The sequence below is a fragment of the Bactrocera dorsalis genome, chromosome 5, assembly GCF_023373825.1.
Source record: "Bactrocera dorsalis isolate Fly_Bdor chromosome 5, ASM2337382v1, whole genome shotgun sequence".
Classification (NCBI taxonomy): Eukaryota; Metazoa; Arthropoda; class Insecta; order Diptera; family Tephritidae; genus Bactrocera; species Bactrocera dorsalis.
Window position 1 is genome coordinate 8169123 of NC_064307.1, and position 20368 is coordinate 8189490.

Consider the following 20368-nt stretch of genomic DNA (forward strand, 5'->3'; position numbering starts at 1 on the left):
CAAATTTCTTCAAAACTGATGCCGGTGAGATCGTAATCGTCAATGGCTACCGTTATCGCGCCATGATAATTGACTATTTGATGCCTGAAATTGAAGCTCGTGATCTCGGCGATACTTAGTTTCACCAAGATGGCGTTATTTTCCACACATCGTATCAATCAATAGATTTATTGAAAGAACACTTCATTGAGCAGATCGTTTCACGTTTTGAGCCGATCGATTGACCATCAAGATTGTGTGATATCACACCGTTAGACTTTTCCCTGTGGGAAAATCTAAAGTCTAAAGTCTATGCAGACATCCCCGCCTCAATTCAGGCCTTGGAGCGAAGCATCATGCGTGTCATTCGCCAGTTACCAGAGTCAAGATCCTCGTACGAGTCATCGAAAATTGGACTTAACGGATGGATCATCTGAGGCGTAACCGCGGCCATCATCTCTTCCAAATGTCAAATAGTCTTTAGACATTATTCCCACTTCCGACTCCTGAAGTGAATTTTAAAATATATAATAATATAAGATAAAAGAAACTGATCTTGTATGTATGTATGTCGACAGCTCTTTGAACATCTCTTCAATCTAGAATTAGAACACCTTTTATATAACTCACGAGATAATGATTAAAACAAAAATACAAATTAAATGAGGATTCATTACATTTATTGGAATTTTTTGTCGATAAAATATAGCAGGATCTCTATATTACTAAAGATAATTAGTTTCAAGGAAATAAATTAAATAAATTGTATAGTTCGATGTCGAAATAAATAAATGCTGCTAAATAAATATACCATGAATAAATAAATAATAAATTAAGGTCAAATATTTATAAATACTTATAATTAACAAAATTAGAGATAATCTCGATTACCATTCTTATGGAATACGGTAGAACTACACTGCCGACCTAAACTTTCACCGACCCGCATAAGTACCTCGCACCCAAATATTTGCGTAAAATTATATATAATTAACTATGAAGGCAGGCAGCCATCTACAGCCTCACCACCTCGACACCTTGGGTTGTGAATAGCGACTCGGCGGCCAATTTCAGCTTTTCGTTTACTAATTTGGCGATTTTCGGTGTGCGCCGCCAAACGAATTCGCGTGTGCGGTCGTGATTGTCCTTGCTCTCCACCTCCACCTGCCAAAGGGAAAGACAATAGAACATTTAGCATAACTAACTAGACAGCAGAAGAAAGCGGACTATGTGCCTAGTATTTTTGGGTAATACTTAGTACATAATGGGTTAAAAAAAGAACTCGATTTCATCTCACCCAACCAACCTGCTTTGGCTGCTGCACCTTGATGGACATGAGTGTGGCGCGATCGTTGACGACGCCGAATTTGATGCGGCCAATCATCTCGTTGGTGCGCGCTGTAGCGCTCTTCACACTGTGCACACTGCCGCGTTTGAATGACTTTTCCACGCGCAAAGTCAATGGACCCAAAGTGAATTTGGCCTTTATGGTTGAGTTGGAGCCTTCCGGATCGGCGACCACTTTCACATTGCCCACACGCTTCAACGAAGCCAAGCCGGAGAGGCTGCCTTCGGCTTTTTGCAGCTTTTCAACTTCTTTGCCACTACCAACGGCACCATGCGCATTGTTGTTGTTGCTGTTGTTACTATTACCGTTATTTTTAGTATTCTGCTTTAGTTTCGTGCCAGCGTTGCTGTTGTTGTGGCTGTTAGCATTGGCCTGACTTTTTTTCGTGTGTGTCTTATGTGCTTTGTTTGAAGTTTTCTTTGTGCCGGCGGCGCTGGCACTGGCCTTGTTGGCCTCCCCGTTTAATACGGTGCGCATTTCCGGCAATGTAGCGGCCGCATTGGCAGCGTCGCCGACATTTCCCGCTAATTTAGCATCACCGCCATCCGCTTTTTTCTCGGCCGCCACTGCTTTGATGCTTTGCTCTTGCTGTAATTGTAACTGCTGCAGTTGCTCCTGTAATTTGCTTTGTGCCTTAGCATCGCTCACTTCCATGCGGCGTGGCTCTTCATCCAGGGCGCGCGGCTCTGATTTGGTGTTTTTCCTATGGAGACAAACGATTGATAAGAGTGGAAGCAATCGAGTTGAAATTGATTTCAATGGTGACAATGTCCTTTGTAGGCGACTTTAAATTGTCGCTCACATATACGTACGTACATATGGCTACATTGAGAGTTACAAAATGAGTGAGTGTAAGCACAGTAAGTACTCGTAATTGTAACCAGAAAGGTATTTGACTGTGATTTCGAAAAATATTAGCAATTTGAGAAAATAAGTAAAAATCGATGGGAAAGTACCACAATATCGTCAAAGCCCCACACTACTTATTGGCCATATTTATGTATATATATATATATATATGTGCGGATGTTTGCTTTGCCACCATGCAGTGGCTGCTCTCAATCAGCCAAGCCATTGAAGTCGAAAAAGTGCCAATACAAGTTACTCACAGTTTATGCCTGGTTGTCATTGATGATTTTGCCGGCTTCCCCTTCGTCACCGACGCTGCGTATCCTGCTGAGCTGCCACTGCCGGCGCCGGTTTTCTTGGTTGCCGCACGGGCGTGCAAGCGCACTACAAACGGATCGTAGTTGTCGGCCACAATGCGATTGATGCGCGAGAATATCGAATCAATGAATTGATTGTGTCGCTCCTGGAAGGCGTCATTGCTCATTTCGATGATGTTATTCTTCAGGTTTCCTAAATACCGACGAGCAACAAGCTGATTAGTATGGCAAATATGTATGTAGTCATTCAATTTAATATATGGGTTCCTGTACCTGCGCTACAATAACTCATAATTTTGGTTTTCGTAAGCTAAAATTAGTAAGCACACATCTGCCGACGGCCACCTGCTAATAGCCACTTAACCTCACTCACCCATTTAGTATTGACTTAAAGCATTGCGAAGCCACTAACCAAGCGCATACTAAGCCATTGAACAGTTTATTAATTAAGGAGTGATTAGTCTGGCAATAATTGCCTTTAGTTGGCAGTTATGAAGCTTATGATTAATACCCACTTAATAACTAAGTGGTTAGCCAAAGTCTACTGAAGAGCTTAACAAATTAACTGCTACTAGTTTTTAGCAAAAATATATATTTTTCACATAACATAATTTCTATGTCTCTCTTAAATATAAACCGTGACCCAATCGATGAATAGAGCTGCATAAGTTTTAAGCGCAAACAAAATATATTTTATAAATTCCTCGAAACTAAAAGATACCTGCGCTGGCTAAAGACTGTAATCACACTCCATATCTAGTTATTCCATATTGCCAAACCCCACAAGCCGCTGCTCATTAAATTCATTACGATTAGCACATGTTTACACTGGAGAGTAACTACATACATATGCTAATGCAATGGAATCATTTAGCCTAAGCAGTTTAGCATGCTATCCTTATTAAAAGGATACTAGCCACTTTCCACTACACACTTGCGCGCTGGCGAAACTTTATCCAACCACCCAGGTGTGTGTGTATGTGTGTGCACCAAGCTTCAGCACAGCTGGGCGCCAACAGCATGTCAGACTCCCTGCCTGCGACTGACATTGTGCAAATCGCATTATTATAAGTAAATTAGCTACAAAAATAATTAGCTGCGAACTTGCGCATAAACAGTTACAAGTATGTCGTCTATACACACACACACACTTATAATTCGACGTGTTTACCTTGAAATTGTGTGTTCAATACCAGCGGCTATCTACATATGGGTTACGAAAGTGAATTACTAAGGAATCTAATCGGTGTTCTAACATAAGAGTTGGAGCAGAAGATAACCGCCAATATCACAGAAGTCTTAACTCTATGCGTCTACGATTTTCTCGATGTTTGGGTACAACATGAATTGTCTGCGAACAATTTAATGAACCGAATTAACATCTGCGATTCTTTGCTGAAACGAATGGTAACAGGATAAGAAAAATGGATCAAATACGACAAAAAAGTGCGAAAAACATCGTGGTTAAAGAGTGGTGAAGCTCAACAAATGGTCGCAAAGTCAGAGTTGACACCTCGAAAGGTTATACTGAGTGTTTGGTGGGATTGGAAAGGAATCATCTACTCTGACATGTTCTAGCCTTGTCGAACGATTGATTTTACATTTTACTGTCAACAATTGATGAGATTGAAGGAAGTAATAAAAAAAACGAGCAGAATTGTTCAACAGAAAAAGCTTCGTCTCCCAATAGAACAACGCTAGACCCCATACATGTTTGATGACTCGACAAAAACTGGCAGAGCTTGACTGGGAAGTATAGCCCTGACCTTGCACAATCGGACTACCATTTGGTTTGGTAAATGCAAATTTCCCTTAATGGAGTAAAGTTGGCTTCAAGAGAAGCCTGTGAAAATTACTTGTCGCAGTTTTTCGCCGAGAAAACAGACAACCTTTACACTGATGGAATAATGTCTCTAGAGGAAAAATGACAAAAAGTGGTCTACCAAGATAGTACATATTTGGTTCATTAAAGTTGATTATAAATTTATAAAATTAATAAATTGAAGTTTGATCGGAAATACGAAACGACATTTTGCAGTCATTGAACGGTTGCAGAATAACTAGAGAGTACAAGTATCTAACCTGACAAAATCATATTCCTCAAAATACTGCTCAAATGTACGCACAGATCCAATAAGGAAGATTTTCTGTCAGTATTTTCAAATTTTAAAAAGCTTTAGTCTAGCTACGAAGACCCACAGCAAATATTAATTAATTTAATCAAACCTTAAACAGAAAGCTTAGCACGCAATAACGATGAAATCAGCCCTGATATATTTTATACTATGATACGTGTGTGCGAGTATGTTTGTATGCATAAAATTAGATGACTGTGCTTTCCCACATTTAGATGTTCCCGCACTTCGTGTCTCTTGTGAAGCAGCAACGACAGAAAATGAAAACGAAACGCCATTGAAGCAGTGATATGCGCTTGTTAGCACGCCGTGACCAATGGCCAGCGCGGAAATTGAAACTTTTGATATAATTATGAATTATTTTAATGTTGTCCATGTGTTGGTGTGCGCGCGTGTATGTGTGTGTTAAAGTCATTATGTGAATTATTTTGCGCGCATTTGAAATGCGGAATTAATGTCGTTTTTGCGTGAGCGAAACGGACAACTAATCCTGCTGAGGTCCACCAAAGCGAGAGTGAAACTTTTAATATTCGTTTGAGTGAAGCTTAAGCAAACCCAAGTGCATTTATACGCACACACAAGTGTAATGGGAAAATGTGATATTCGTGCTATAAGTGCGAGGAATATGTTTCCAGACATTTATGTTAATAGTTTTAATTATGTGAGATATTTATATATGTATAAAGTGATTTCGTTGGTTTAAGAAATAAGTGACATACGTTTAAAATTACACACAAACACATATACAAAGTGCAATTTATGGGTTTGACACACAAGAGAATTATTTCAGAGTTAGAATTGGTTTATTGACAAAGGTCAAGGGCTGCTTCTAACAGTTCGTGTTTACTATCCCTGTCTTTTATACAAGTGGTAACTCGGTGAGGGAAATTTGAAGGGTATAAGTTAGCAGGTCTTTAAGGGGATACATGGGTTTACAGGTTTCAAAAAATCTATATTTTCTATTATCTTATTAAATTCTACAATACCTCTAGAATTTTGTCCTAAACTTTCAAGTTAATCCGAGTAATAGTTTCGGTGATACAGCCTTGAGAACTTGTGTCCCAGAGGCTAGCCAGGCTAAGTTCGCGATCTTTAAACGTATTTTTCTCGAAACTGTGTTTTTGAAGTCGGTTGGAAAGATTTCTCGAGAACTACTCAATCCGATCTTCATAAAATTTTACACAGGTTTTTATGATACAATTCTTATAAACTTCGACGAAAGATTTTTTTCGATTAAAACTGTTTGAAAAACTTGGCGCGAAATTTTCACTGAATTTTTCTTTTTTTGTAAAACTGTCTGCCCAAAATCCAATTCTCAGTTATTTTCCTTCGTTCAAGTTCGTATTTTTTCACTTTAGATCATCCCGTAAGGAGTTATCTTGCCAACGCGGAGGCATCTTCTTTCCGAGGCATCACCGGTAATGGCGTCGCAATTTCAAATATTTTTTTCCAAAAGTTTTTCTAAAATTTCTTTGTTAATAGAGTATGTTTGTAACAATAAAAAATGTATAATAAAATATTTCATTTTTGGTATGAGAAAAAAAAATTTTGAAAAAAGACTGTTTTTTATCCGAAGAAACCCATGTAAACCCTTAAAATACGACATAATTACGCAAGCAAGATATGTCATCAGATCCTTAATCCATAATTATGAAAGCTATGTATGCCATCAGGTGCTTAAAATAGTAATTATGTCACTCACGAAAGCAAATCCGTAGACTAGAGCAAGAAATCTCGAGCGACTTACAGCCGTAAAATTAGCCTTCCCTTGCTTCACAAATTCTTTCTCATTTTTTTATCGTTTACGAAATGTTTGTACCCCATCCTTAATGTGTATATATATATAAAGCAAGATCTGAACACTTGATGCCTCATCTTCATTGGCAGTTGTAAGAAACTTTTAATTGCTCCTTTTCACTCAGCAACGATGGCATTTTTACTAATAAAACAACATTGTTGCAACAGGAAAAAATTTCTTGGCATGGAAAACTTTCCACAGCAATAAAATTTGCAAACAATCAGCAAAAGTGCAAGTTTTCTTAAATTTTCATTTCAATTGTTTGAACTTGTTCAGCGCGCTATCGCCAACTTCTCGCAAAGAATTTTTAATAACCAGAAATTAGAGCCGACACAGGTTGGGCTTGTAAACATGGTGGTGAGTGTCGGCTTTACCTGTTTACAAGTTGGTTCCGCGCGTTGTGGGAAGGTGTGCGAAAGCAACTGGAGTTTAGCAATACTTTCCACTCCTGAGCGGGTTGAAGAAAGTCCTCCAATGGCCGGCAAAACGGGACAAGCGTTAAAGGTTGAAAAGAACGTATGCCAGTCTAAACATATCATACGTGAATAACATTTTTATTCGAAAATAATAATTTTTTAATACCAGTATGTTAAAGTGGCAGAAAGTATTTTGAAAAGAGCCGATGGTTGGAGCAACTTTGCTTGGTCAAAATTGTACAATGTCTTTCTCTGGTCTGAAGACGCTATTTTTCGTGCAATCAAATCTAGTTTTTTTTATAAACACCGTTAACCTTGTTAGTTCCAGACCACTTAAAACTAAAAGCCAGAAGGAAAACATAATAAAAACAATAACAATTACTGTTGCATAACAAAAATAAGAATGAGTGTTGCTGGGGCTTAATGTGGTGCTTACTTAATACTTACTTCGTGTTTGCCTAAAGCGCGTAATTTTACATGAAATTTACAGTTCTAGGATTTATTTACATTTATCAAATTACTTTTTACACTTCTTATACTTTTTACAGTTACGTATAGTAGAGGTTACCAAAAGTTTTAAATGAAAATCCTTAAACCCCGAGAGAAGAAAGAGAAGTTAAACAAGATATTTATAAGGAATAAATATTAAAAAATAAAACTAATAAAAAATAAAAATAAATTAATAAAAAACAAAAAAATTAAAATTTAAAAAATAATGAAAAAATAATAAATTTTCAATTCACCACAGCTGTAGTCTCACCACAATGCCGTTGGTGGGTTTTGGCGCCAATCAAAGCTTGAAACCAACTCAATCTCTCGCATGCAAGCCTACCATAATTACATACATACATACGCAGCTAGTTGAAATAAAACGCAGTTTTTTTGTATTTTCTCGGAAGCGCAATACTTTCAGTTAACTTTTATTCTCTTTTCTCCTTATAAATGAATTGTGCATATCTCATTTCGTATGATTTGCTCTACTTGGAGCTGTTGCTAGATAATTGACTGATTACAGATGATATTTTGCTTTTTTTTTGTTGTTTTGGAACCATTTTTTGGGGCAATATGCTGCGCTCGCCTGCAATGTGTGTGGATATGGGGCCTACTACGATTTAAGGCTTCTTTGCTTTGTAAATAAAATATTTTAATATTTTTTTCTTTTTTCTTTTTTTTTTTTGCTTTGTGGCATTTACGATTTATTTGTTGGCTTGTATGATCAGGGGCGCGACCGATCGGCTATGTATGTACACATGTAGGTACTTGGCATGCTGTTTGAATTTGTTCAAGCATTGTCTCGGCAGCCGAACCAACACCGCACTGCCACCCTTGGTTGATTTACTAAAATATTTGCGCACTTCCATTGTACAACCACAACGCTTGTGGTTTACCTTTGGCGTTATTAGAAAGCGTTTTGTCAGCAATAGCTGACGCGGGTGCGAGAAGAAGCGTGTGAAAGTGTGAGCAAGTGAAAGTGATAGGTTTTCTTTACAGAGTAGGAGGTGAAGCCCAAAGAGTGTGTAGAAGCCAGCGAGACGAGCGCAGAAAGATGTATGAAGAGATGCGTTTCTTACAACAACCGTTGTGTAACGGTTTTTTGCAATGAACTTGGTGATGTGGGTGTGAATGCATATGAATGATAGTGAAATAGAGTTGGGAACCAGTACAATTTTTACGATTTACACAGAGAGATTACAAACTACAGTTACTATTTTTTAGTAATTTTTTCATTTTTAGTTTAGCAAATAGACAGACAATGTGTACTTAAAGGCTTAGAGAGGAAAAACAATAAATAAATTAATTAATAAATAATTTACAAAAATAAATAAATTAACCTACATACTAAAATATTACACTTTCTATTTTATGTATTTTAGGTTTCTTATTGTTTGTTGGCGCGGAAAAGCGACTAACTAGCGAACACTGGTGGCTAAATCAATGGCTCTTAGTCGATTTCCCGCCATCCATACAAATTATGCGCTTAATTTTCAATTCAATTTTTTGTTGTTGCTGTAGCATTTTTACAATGTTTCGCTTAAGCTGGAAAACTATTAGTTACACATTATCATAACTGATTTATATTTTTGTTTTTGTTTTTTTTTTTTTAACAAGTGCAGTGTATGAACAAGCAGCTCTTTGAACGTCAACGAAAAATAAAATCGCAATTTACATTAAACAGTTTTGTTGCCGTTACTTTTTACAGTTAAGTGTACTTTTCAAGAGTGAATTTTGAGCTTGCCTGGCTGCTGTGTATAGAATTGTGCCACTGTGCAACGTGTTTACGGTTAATTTGACTAGCACCAAACGGGAGCAGAAACAAAACGGAAAGAAAGTTCTAAGCAAATTTGTTTTTCTAGAATTTGTAATGCGACAAAGTGTAACAAAAATCAGCTCAAAGCCGAGAGCCGAGCGACCGAGTGTCTTCGCGTGGTTTATGTTAAGTTTCGATTTCGTTAATTTCCATAGCTAATAATTGAATAGAGTTTTTAATCTATGTATGTGTGTATGTGCTCAAGTCCTTTGTCATTACTTTTGTTTTTTTTTTTTCTAATTAAATTCAGTTAATTACGCTATATTCATTGGCTTGCTTATTGTTTGAGCGCCTTTTTGCTCTTCAAAGCACTTGTTGATTTTTTGGCCTTAGCTGTTGCTACGTGTTTCTTAGTGGCTGATTGATTTTTAGACTCACGTGCTTCGCGTCTTGCTTCAATGACATTCTCGCCGATGATGTCGTCGTCGTCATCATCGTCGTCGGCCTCGTCGTCCTCCTCCTCGTCGTCACCTGTTATGGCACCTGTAATTTCAGCGACTCCATCATCAATATCATCATCATCTTCCTCATCGTAATCATCATCATCATCATCCTCAACATTACTATTGTTATTCAAATTCGAGGCGACAGCTGCTGCGCCAGCCGCTGGATTGGCGCTGGCTGTTGCCGGCTTGGCGGCGGCCGCAACGCTTCCTCCGGCCGCGTTGGGCGCTGGCAGCTGTTGCTTCTTATTTGCACTACTACTACCACTACCGTTTGTTTGTTTTGTATTAGTTGTTGTTGGCTTTGTTATTGTTTGCGTGGCGGATGTTGCTGCTGTTGCTGCGCTTGCTTTTTTCAGCGAATTTTTTTTATGAGTATGAGTTTGACTGAGTTTCTGTGGCGTGGATGCTGATATTGGTGATTGACTGTTATGGAGTTTTGTATTTGTATTTGTATGATGCGGTATGAGATGCGTATCTGTATTGGTGATGTGTGCGGCAATATTGGTTGCAATATTACCATTACTATCGCTATCGCTAACAACATCGCTACCATCAACGACACTACTTTCAAATTCTTCTTCATCTATTATTGGCTCTAAACTACCGCCATCTTCTATAACATTACTACTTAATTCTTCATCGTAAAAAACATTTTGTTCACCTTCGTTGTTGTTGTTGGACACAGCATTGGCATCATCGGCCGCATTACCGGCGGCTACAGCATCGGCAGCATTGCCACTTTCGAGGGGTAGATCAACACCGTCCGAGATGCCGCCACTGACTGCCGATTGGCCGACGGGTGCAAGGTCCTCTATGGGGGCGGCTGGTACGGGCACGGCGGCAACGGGTGCGCTGGCAACGGCAGGTGTGTCTTCGTCGTCATCGTCTTCATCATCATCATCTGCAATGAGACACGAGCAAAACAGTAGCGTTTTGGTGAAAAGAGTTCATTTTATGTTTGGCTTTTTCCATTTAAAAAATTTATATAGAAGTATATGACTTCTAGTTGTATATATATATGCATGTTGTACGCACCTCCCAAAATATCATCGAACAAGCGGTCCAAATAATCATCATCATCATCTTCCTCATCATCGTCGCTGGCAGCAGCGGCAGCTGGCGCCGCCTGGCCCTGTGGCGTGTCGTCTTCCTCATCATCGTCGTCCTCTTCATCATCGTCGTCGTCATCTGAAAGCCCCGAAAGAAATACAACTGTTTTAAAACACATACGAGAGAGAGAGAGAGCGCGAAAACACATGAAAGAGAAAAAACAAAATGGTTATAGACAATCGAACAAACAGTTAATAAAATTCATGCAGTCAATGCCAGCCAAGCTAAGCTCTGAAAGACTTGCGCGCTCTGCGCTTTGGCTGCTTGACTGTCAGGTGGCGGTGCGTGCTCATACAAATCGTGGCGGTGGTGTGACCGTTGCTACATACATAGATGCATATAAGTAGATTTGGTGCTGGTGGAAATGGTGCTGGTGCTGGCGCTGCAATGCGCTGGTTAAAGCTTGGTGCGGTACGGTGCAGTTGAGTTGATTCAGTTTAAAGTTGAAAGTCGAGTTGACAATGGCACACAATCAGTGTGAGAATGAGCGAAGAAGAACAACAATAGCACAAGAGAACTATTGTGGCAATGTTGCAAGTGGTCATTGCTGATACAATGCTGGCATTTGCTTACAACAACCAAAGTGGTAAAAACAAACACAAGCGAAAACAGAAAACAGAAAAGAAATCGAAAAGCGGATAGAAGCGCATAAACCAAACGATGGAAACAAACAAACCAATTTACGAAAAGTCAGAGAAGTCGTCAGCGGTCCTCACTTCAGTGTCAAAAGAGGTGATGAAGAGGTGCTAGAGTGCTGCAGTAGAATGTCCATTTGAGAGGGTGCAGGTGGAGAAAGCGCAAATCGCTAGATTCAATTTGCGCGTTTGCTTAGCCGAAAACTAAATACGTAAATGCTTGTTTCTGAAGTTATTGTGTGTGTTGCGAAAGTGTGAGACTGAGATTGGTAGTTGTGAAGAAACTAGCTACTGCGTGCACTTACCATCATCATCGTCCACGAGATCGCCTAGATCGGGCTCGTCATCATCATCATCATCGTCGTCGTCGTCGTCATCGTCATCATCGGCCGGCGCGGCGACGGGCGCTACATCATTGACGGCTTGCTGCCGCGCGATGGCGCGTTCCTGGCGCTCGACCAGCTGGACGGGAGAGGCTTGAATTTGTAGCAGCACAGCGCTGAGGATGCACAGGAGTAGGACGAATTTCATGGTGCTGCAAGCAGAAAAAAGAAAGTTTATTTAGATTTTTCATCTCCAAGGCAATAAAAGCAGTTTTTGAAAGCAAGTTTTGAAGCGAGTATTATTTGAATTGATTTTAAGACTTTATTTAAGCTTGTATATTCGAGCTCTTTGAGCTAATAAGATAGCGTTACACACAGTCGACGCATTGAAATTCAATACCGCACAGGTGTACGTGTAATTTCTGTTTTATGAACCACCCATCCACCTATTTGCCATTGCAAAGCTTACACGCTTTCTCGTCTATGAATTTCGCAGCACGCTTTACCGATTTCGGTTTGCGATATTCTAACCTCAATAGCTTGTTCTAGGGCATTGCCACCTTACCAACCATCCGCAATAAGTCCGGTCACTTGTGGAACGCCAGTATGTGCGACTCTGCGTCGCTTCATCGCACATCCCAACTCATGTCTGTATCATTTTACAATATTTGCTACTCAGACCTCTGCTTAAATATATCATTCCAAGAACTAGTGGTTAAAGCAATGCCTATTATTTAATTTAGACTTGTAGACTTGTAGTGTGAGGCTTCAAGGAACGCGCGCATATGTCCGGAAGTATCAATTGTTTACGAATAACTCTCCGCTCAATAATTTTATCGCACACCTTCATCGTTGCTGACACACATTTGTGGCTGCCACTTGGCCCATTGCCACACATACCACATATTTTACACACACACACACTCACATGCATTCGGTATGCGAGTTGTGCGCTCCGTGTGCAATCGGGCGACTTTCTTTTAAAGCAAGCAACTAAATAAAGGCAAACAAGCGCTGGAATGTGAGCATGTGTGTGTGTTAATATATATTGCCGTTGCAATGGTTTTGCAGCAAACGCTGCTTTTGTGTTGAAAGCAACACCAGCACAACAAAAAGCGTTATGTTTTCATTGGCCGTCGTTGGACGCGGCAGAGAAGTGAAATGAAAACCGTAGCAATTATCAAATTACAATTGCATTGATGTGGCAATTAGGACTTAAATATGATTGGCATTTACATAAAATCTGCTAACACACAAACACACATTTGTGTTTACGTCTTTATTCGACCGCAACTCGTTTGCGCTTTTTATGTTGTGGCCATCAATGCCAGCATAAATGCTTGGCAATGCTTACAACTATGTACTAAGAGGCACGTATGTGTGTGTTTGCAGGTGCGTATATTTTTATGTATGTATGTGTATGAGTGACATGAACGACTGGCTGAACTGGCTTTCGTTGTTGTTGTTGCTGTTCGACGTGTAACTTGAAAGAAGTGAAAGTCCAACAGTCAAAAGCGCGCTTATTGCCTCTGGTTTTTGTTGTTTTGTTGTTTACAGACGGCAGCGATAAGAGAAAATCGTCGTCAACTACAAAGTATCGAATGTTTTCGAAAAGCCATACGCGTTTACATTACCATTTACATACAGGTATATCATATAATGAGTGAGATCTTTAGGCTTGCAAGTCAATTAGTGGCAAATAATTTCACCTTGTTGTTCGTTTTGTTTTTGCTTTATGAAATACGGTATTTTGTATGAAGTCAAGTTTGCTTCGAAATCGGAATCCTGCTTTTTCGTGCTCGTTCAAAGAACAAAAGCGTGATTTGGGCTAAATATGGGCTTCGGGTTGGATTATATGGAACGTTCCACAAGTTCAGTTCACTTATTAAACGAACCTTCTGTTTGCGGAGCTTCATAAAACCACAAGTTTATTTGTATGTCAGATTTTCCATCAACATAAATTGAACATGTATGAAGCTGCCTGGCATCGAAAAACGGTACCAACTTTTTTCTTAAATTTAAGTTTTCAGCAATGGCTTCAACGCATTTTGGTTTATTGTGTTTTCTACAAACAGCGAACTGTAAGTGCGTGTGTATCGCATGCTTTCACGCCGCATCTTAAGCTAATTGACAAAGTTGTAATACCACTTTTGAACTTAAAAGCACACACACACATATGTATGAGAATATACACCAATAAGTAAGCACACATACACAAATTAGAAAATACTTCACCATAAACAAGTGTGTGAGTGTCACGAGTAGCTTGAGATGCCATCTTCCACAACAGCAGCAACATCAGCAGTTTCAGCAAAACAACATCCGAAAAGCCAAGTACCTACTAAAACCGTTAATACTACAATATATGTGCTCACACACCCGACAAAGCGCTGCAACTGCATCTTCGATGGGTCACAAGACTGCCGCGACTCCCCCACCAACGAATGCTTAGGAAACTTAGCCAACTGTTACCACTTACTGAAACTTTCCTGCGTACTTGTGTCTGTGTGTGTAGGTGTATGCACACAGTGCACATTCGCTATCAGCGCGGCTGCCAGTGGCATGCTCGTGTGGAGGCAGCTGCAGTGGACAATGTGCCTGACAACTTCGCCGTTTGTTTTGTATCAGAGACTCTTAATAATATTGCGTGCAGTTCAATATAAAGTGCTTTACTGCTCAAGCATCTGCTGGCGCATGTGTTGGTGCCCCCGTCCGTTGTGCGACAGGCACTCTTTGCTGTGTTTTAAAATAAAAGTATATTAGAAAAGTTCACCCAGCCAGGCTTGCGGTGTGAGCGCTGCTGGCACAAGTGGCCCAAGCGTTTGTTTACAGCTATAAAATTCGGAATCTGCTATTGACTTGACCTGGAGCACTGAAATTAATTGATACAATGGCAGATAACAAATGCGTATGTACAAAAAAAGAGAAACCAGTGATAAAGCAGCTAAAGAAATATTCCGAAAAAATCAAAATAAGTTCGCGCTTTCATTTAGCAAATTCACTGATAATGTTTGGCTTTCAAGCTTTACAGCTTTTTAAAATTATTTTTAAAAATTTTAAATTTTGATTTTAAATTGCAAGATATTGGGTAGTCGAAAAAGTATTTTCGTATTTTGTCAATACGTGTTTTTGCAGTCGTATATCTCCAGTGCTACTAATCACATTGTGTCATACCATAAAGTGTTGGAAAGGTGAGATTTCAGCCTTCATTGAGTTAAAAAAAATTTAATTCGAGGAAGTCGAAAAGAGTCGAAATCCGCAGACTTTTTAAAAATACCGAAAAAAATTCTTTCTAATGGGCCCTTCGATGCCACTGCCACAAATTCTTCGCGCAAAAAGCCACAACAGAGCACAAAATCAAATGAAAATGAAGACGATGTTGTCTCCTGCAAAGTATGTCAATATTGGCGAAACTTTTTTGCGGAATCACATCATGTGATGCCTGATGAACTCGAAACTATTTGCAGAACTTTAAGTCTCGCACTTGTTAACAGAATTGTTGCGTGATATTTATTTTAAGCGCAGTCACACGCCCCGTTCTTTTAACTTATTTCTTTGCAAATAGCTATTGAAGGACTTGTTTTGCAAACGCTCGAGTGAAGAAGTCTGCCTTTCGCGGAACGCCCAAGAGCAAAGGTGTGGCGTGGCGCTACTAAATGGCACTTAAAGCAATGGCGAACATAGACTAAATGCAGCTGGAGTCGAAGTCCAATGCGTTGCCCCTTCGATAGCAAAAGCAACCGTGTCGCCGGCGCTCGTCTTGAGTTGATGGAGCGCGCATAACGACAATGGGAATGTCGATCGCGGTGATTCGTGGCTGTAGCGATGTGTGTGGCGCCTGCAGAATTTGATAATTTGCTAGTGGCCAACGGCAGCAGTAGCCAACAGGCTTCGCCATTGTGTCGCTTGTCAACTGGTGTCGGCGCTCGTTGACGACACGGCATGCAGACGCACGTTGCGGGAATTAAGGTGAAAATGGCTGTTGATGTGTTTGCTCTTGTTGCTGGCTTCTATGCTGTTTATTTGTGTTGTTTTCGTTCCATTTTACGTTTATTCTTTTAGACTCTGATGTTGCCGTTGAGACTCTTACGCCACTTGCAAATACCGTAAATGGCATGTTGCAGGCGTGCACTGTCGTTGCATGCATCATTTATAGTCCCTTGTTGTTTTCATTGTTGTCGTCATAGTTGCTGAAGCATAGTGTAAACACTATAATTAAAACAACAACAATTTGGAAAGTGCAAGCGTCGATTTGGGTGTAGATAACGCCACGCTCGCACACACACACACACACGCACACACAGTCACTTACTCACTTGAAGCAAGTTTATAAGCTTGTATGTGCGCGGACGTATGCAGAAAAGTGGGTTAAACAAGTCGGAATCTGTGTACGTCCTTGCGAGTGTATGCGTGTGCGTGTGAATGTGTGCGAAAATTGCAGAAAACCCAAAAGAACAAAATCAAAGTGCTGAAAATAAGACAAAGAAAACTTTTGTTACACAGTTGGGACACTTGGGCGTATACGCAATGTCAGCACAACACCGCCGCCTCAGCAAAGTTTCGTTTCAAATAAGCACAGTGCGGTGTTGAGGGTGAGCGGGCCGAGTATGGAAGCGCCTGGAGTGCCGTGTACGATGTCTGTGTAAGAAGCGTGAATGAAACTGCAAATTGTGCTTGTTCTTTGCTTGTTAAACTTAAAATGCATTACAACAACAGCAATGGCGTTGCGGAATATAAGTGAAAAATAAATAAATGCGCCATTTTACTTGCGAACAAATACAGACAGTTACACACCAACATATTAGCCCGGTCGAACACATGCACGCGTCGCCGGGGCAATGCAATTCTTTGAAGAACACTCAACGTAAGAATTACCGATGTACAGTGAAGAGGTCTTCAGCGGATGAAGTGTGCAAACTACTGTTATTTAGTCATCTTCTCACTCCAATACTTCGCTTCGAAAATATTTACTGCGAGACATTCTTAACTCGCAGTTAACAGAGACTTCAATTACGAATAAGACACACCCTAAAATGCCATCCATTGAACCATAAGAAAGTTGCCGCTTTCTTCATTTAACACTAATTTTTCTTGAAAAGTTGTTCATTTTATGCAATTTTTTGCCCATGTTGCTCATTAAGATCCTGAAGCGATACAAAAAATGCACAGGAACCACAGAATTTCGCGCATTTTTCCCTCACATGTCTACTCATTCTACTCATTACCCCCACACTAGCGCTCAACAAAAGAAGCATAAACAGTTAGGATTATATTATACGGTATATAATACGCAAAGTGCCGAATTTCGTATGCCACAGAGCTCGCTTCGACGCCCTGCAGCTTCTTTTTGTGCGGGAAGCAAGTTCAAATTGCGTAGCGAGTGCACTTAATACGAATTTTCCAACACACCTACCAGCACGCGAACCGGCGATAAGGGAATGTACGCATACATTACATTCGTTCGCAAATTGGGTGCATAATAAAGCCGCTGGGCCCCAGGAATTAAGACTGCAAGCGGAGAAGTGTGCAACTATTGCAGCTTCTCAGGGAGGTGAAGGCATCTGCAGTCTATACTTCTACTGCTAATCACTGGAAAAGCCATAGCGCTGTGTTCAGGAACTCTTCTTCTTCAAAAGGTATTCGTGCTTTTGACAGACCTCGTTGAAGATCATCGTCAAGAGATAAAAGCACTATAAAGGAACGAAATTCTAAAAGAATAAGATCACATCTTCGTCTTTCGTCTACCAAGTTTGCATCTCTAAAGACAGGGTTTCATGGTTGAAGTATTTCTTGTTTGTTGAAAGTAACTCTCTTTGCTTCATCCAGCATCCTTATTTACTCGCACATTTGATCGCTTCACTGCCCAAGTAAATCGCTTTGTTTTGTGGCTTCGCTAATGAAGACGCCGCGAATGCCAAAACATTAAAATCTAGACCGCACACAAGCCAAGCGAGCGTGAAGCAAGTGGGAGTGGTACAGAATCGCAAAGCAATGGAAGCGTTGAAAGCTACTGGCGTGCACGAGTGTGAGCACTCTTAGCTAACTGCGCGCTGACGGAAAAATTCTTAACTCCGCACTTGAGTGGCAATACAAATAATTGTAACACATGAAAAGACGCGCGCTGCTAGATTTGTACTTTCACAACTGTTCGTACATATGTATGTATATATGTATGTGTGTGTGTTCATGAGACCATATATACGCTGCTTAAATGTGGGTCAATTGCAACTGCACACACGACGACGAACTAAAGTGGCAAAAACAAAAGAAGAACAACTTAAGAAATTGAATTGTCTTAAGCCGTGCGAGACGGACGCCATGAGTTGAGGCTTGGCCATTGTTTGTATAGCGAAATTAAGATGACTACTTATTTCGCGCCATTTCGGAACAAATACGAGCAAGGCTTTAAAAAATAACGACGCGCTGTATGCTTGAGCTGAGAAACTTTTAATGCGAGCGCTAAAAAATGAAAAGTGCATTTGGAGAGTGGCTGCTGAGTGCAAGCCTGCGAGTAAGACCAGCGGAATCTGTTGCTCACTTATGCGCCTTTATAAAAGCGACAACCCATGCCTTGTGGACCATCTTGGCGAAATTCTGTTTAAAAAGCCTTTTCGCCAATGCTGCAATTTTTCAGTTCTTTAACTTTTCTTCGGCTCTACGAATATTTAATTTTAAGGCATATGTGCCAGTATCACCCACTTTAACTACTTATATTATATATGTATATTCACATACACTTACGCATATATGTACATATATTTATGTGGACCTTACCAAGTCTGGTTCGTGCAAATGCCCGAAGAACGATATCACTGTAATTAACGCAACTCTTTAAATTCCATTAAATACGACAATAATACGACATACAAAGTATTACAAAAACAATGCAACTTTGTGAAAAGTGGGTCAGTATCGACAGTCAGCCCATTGACAACTTCGTCCACTTGCCGACAATGGAGTTGTGGTGCGCTGTGGTCGCGCATGCTCAGCACGCTAATGGGCTGAAAGCGCGTAAACTTGCACACGAACTTCATATAAGCAGAGACACGGTCGTACACTTGGACTTGAGCGCTGAAGAGCATTTCTTTCGGCTATCGAACCAGTTCGAACACACCCAATTCGTAACACTTTCTTCTGACATTAAAATTCGTCTTTGTACGTGCAGACTTCTGTGTGTGTGTGTGTGTGTATGTTTGTGCGCATGACCGTTTCGGAATTCCTTTTCACTAGGTTATTTACGAGCGTTTTAAGTATATGACTTGAACGTGGTCGAAAGTGCCTCCGACGTGAAGTACACATATGTATTTACGTGTAGTCGAGTTTACTGTTGCACGTGAAAATGGAAGAGTTTCTATTCAAGAATTTATTATATTTTTTTGATTTTAATTGAAGGTTTTCAGCGTTAATTTTAAGACCGTGTGCGGCAAATCAATAAAATTGGCAAATAATAAAAAAAAATCGATAAGGCCCAGGAAACTTTTTAATTCAGCAAAGTCGGCAAATAATAATTAATGTTATATTAATAGTCTTCATCTCTTTTGGCACTTCAAGAAACATTGTTTTTCGAGAAACATTTTCCAAAACATTTCAAAACAGTTTTTTCTAAGCGGTTTCTTTGTCAAGGTCTTTTCACTCACTACTTTCAGTAGCTCTCTCAACCAGCGCAAAATGTTGTAATATCTACCTTTCTCCTAAGTGGATTTGTGCGAACTCTGTATTAACAAAAACTGTCGTTCTGCCGATTTTAAAACCAAAATTTCTTTAATTGAAAATATTGTTCGTAAAACGTTTAAACTTTGACGTAAGAGCACACTATTATTACTGTTCAATATGACTTTAAAGCTTATCACTCGTGTGTTTTTTGAACACTGTTTGCCACCTTTGCCACAAACACTGCACTCTTGGCCGATTGCCGCACGACTAACGTCAGTAAAAGTTTTCTCTTGCGGTTTTTACTGCTTTTTTAGCCAACTGTGCTAGCACTGCGACTGCGCAGCTGGTTTCCAAACAGCATATATGTGTAAATGTATGTGTGTGTGCGTATGTTACAATTAGACTTTCTTGCTGTCGCTGCTGTAAGTATGTAGCTCTTTACCTTTCTTCGGGAACTGGTTACCACAACGATCGTGTGTGTTTTGTGCGTAGTAGACGTAGCAACAATATCGCGTATGTATGCTTGTGTTTAACGTAACGCGTCTTCTTTTTGACGCTTATTCGCTTTTGAATTATATCCAATTGGCTACTTCAGGCTTATCGTTGGTTGAGTATTCGGTTTGTTGTTAGCGACGCGACGAGCATGCGCACAACTGTTCAACACGAGCTTAAGTCTGCAACTGATCGCTGTTCGTGATTTGATTTACCATAACACCACGCTCGTTGTGCCTTCAGCGCTGCCAAGGTGTTGATTTTCTATTTCGCTTGGCGCGCGCTTCACACCTTTCCTCAGTTTGACCACTTGCTTTTTGGGTTCGCAGCGGCGCTTATGGCGTCGGCAGCGACAGCGTTGACTGCGGCACTTCGATGTAAATATAATTGGCTTTGCGAGTTGGCGTCGGATCAGCAACATTTTACAGTTAAGTGCATGTTGCGCGCTGTAATGGAGACGCGATCAAGTTGAAAACTTTGCAATGATGCGGTCTTACACCGGCACCGACACCGTGAGAACTCTGTAGCGCACAGCGACATGATAAGTGCAACAAAACTG

General features: G+C 40.2%; 1 protein-coding gene across 7 annotated transcripts; it reads right to left on the minus strand.

Moving 5' to 3' along the window:
- Positions 1-662: 662 nt before the first annotated feature.
- Positions 663-20010, minus strand: LOC109579192 (nucleolin). 7 transcript variants are annotated; one of them, XM_049457779.1, is made up of 8 exons: positions 19760-20010; positions 11647-11876; positions 10632-10784; positions 10258-10497; positions 9529-9633; positions 2437-2686; positions 1277-2030; positions 671-1143 (listed from the first exon to the last, which is right to left on the minus strand). In XM_049457779.1, exons 2-8 carry the CDS (start codon positions 11870-11872, stop codon positions 994-996), a joined length of 1878 nt encoding a protein of 625 aa, XP_049313736.1. In that variant the 5' UTR covers positions 11873-11876; positions 19760-20010; the 3' UTR covers positions 671-993. The 7 variants fall into 7 exon arrangements, with proteins under 7 accessions (XP_049313735.1, XP_049313734.1, XP_049313738.1 ...); XM_049457780.1 differs by having other exon boundaries at positions 672-1143; positions 1286-2030; XM_049457778.1 differs by lacking the exon at positions 19760-20010 and adding an exon at positions 19349-19689 and having other exon boundaries at positions 663-1143; positions 9529-10497.
- Between the last annotated feature and the right edge of the window lie 358 nt (positions 20011-20368).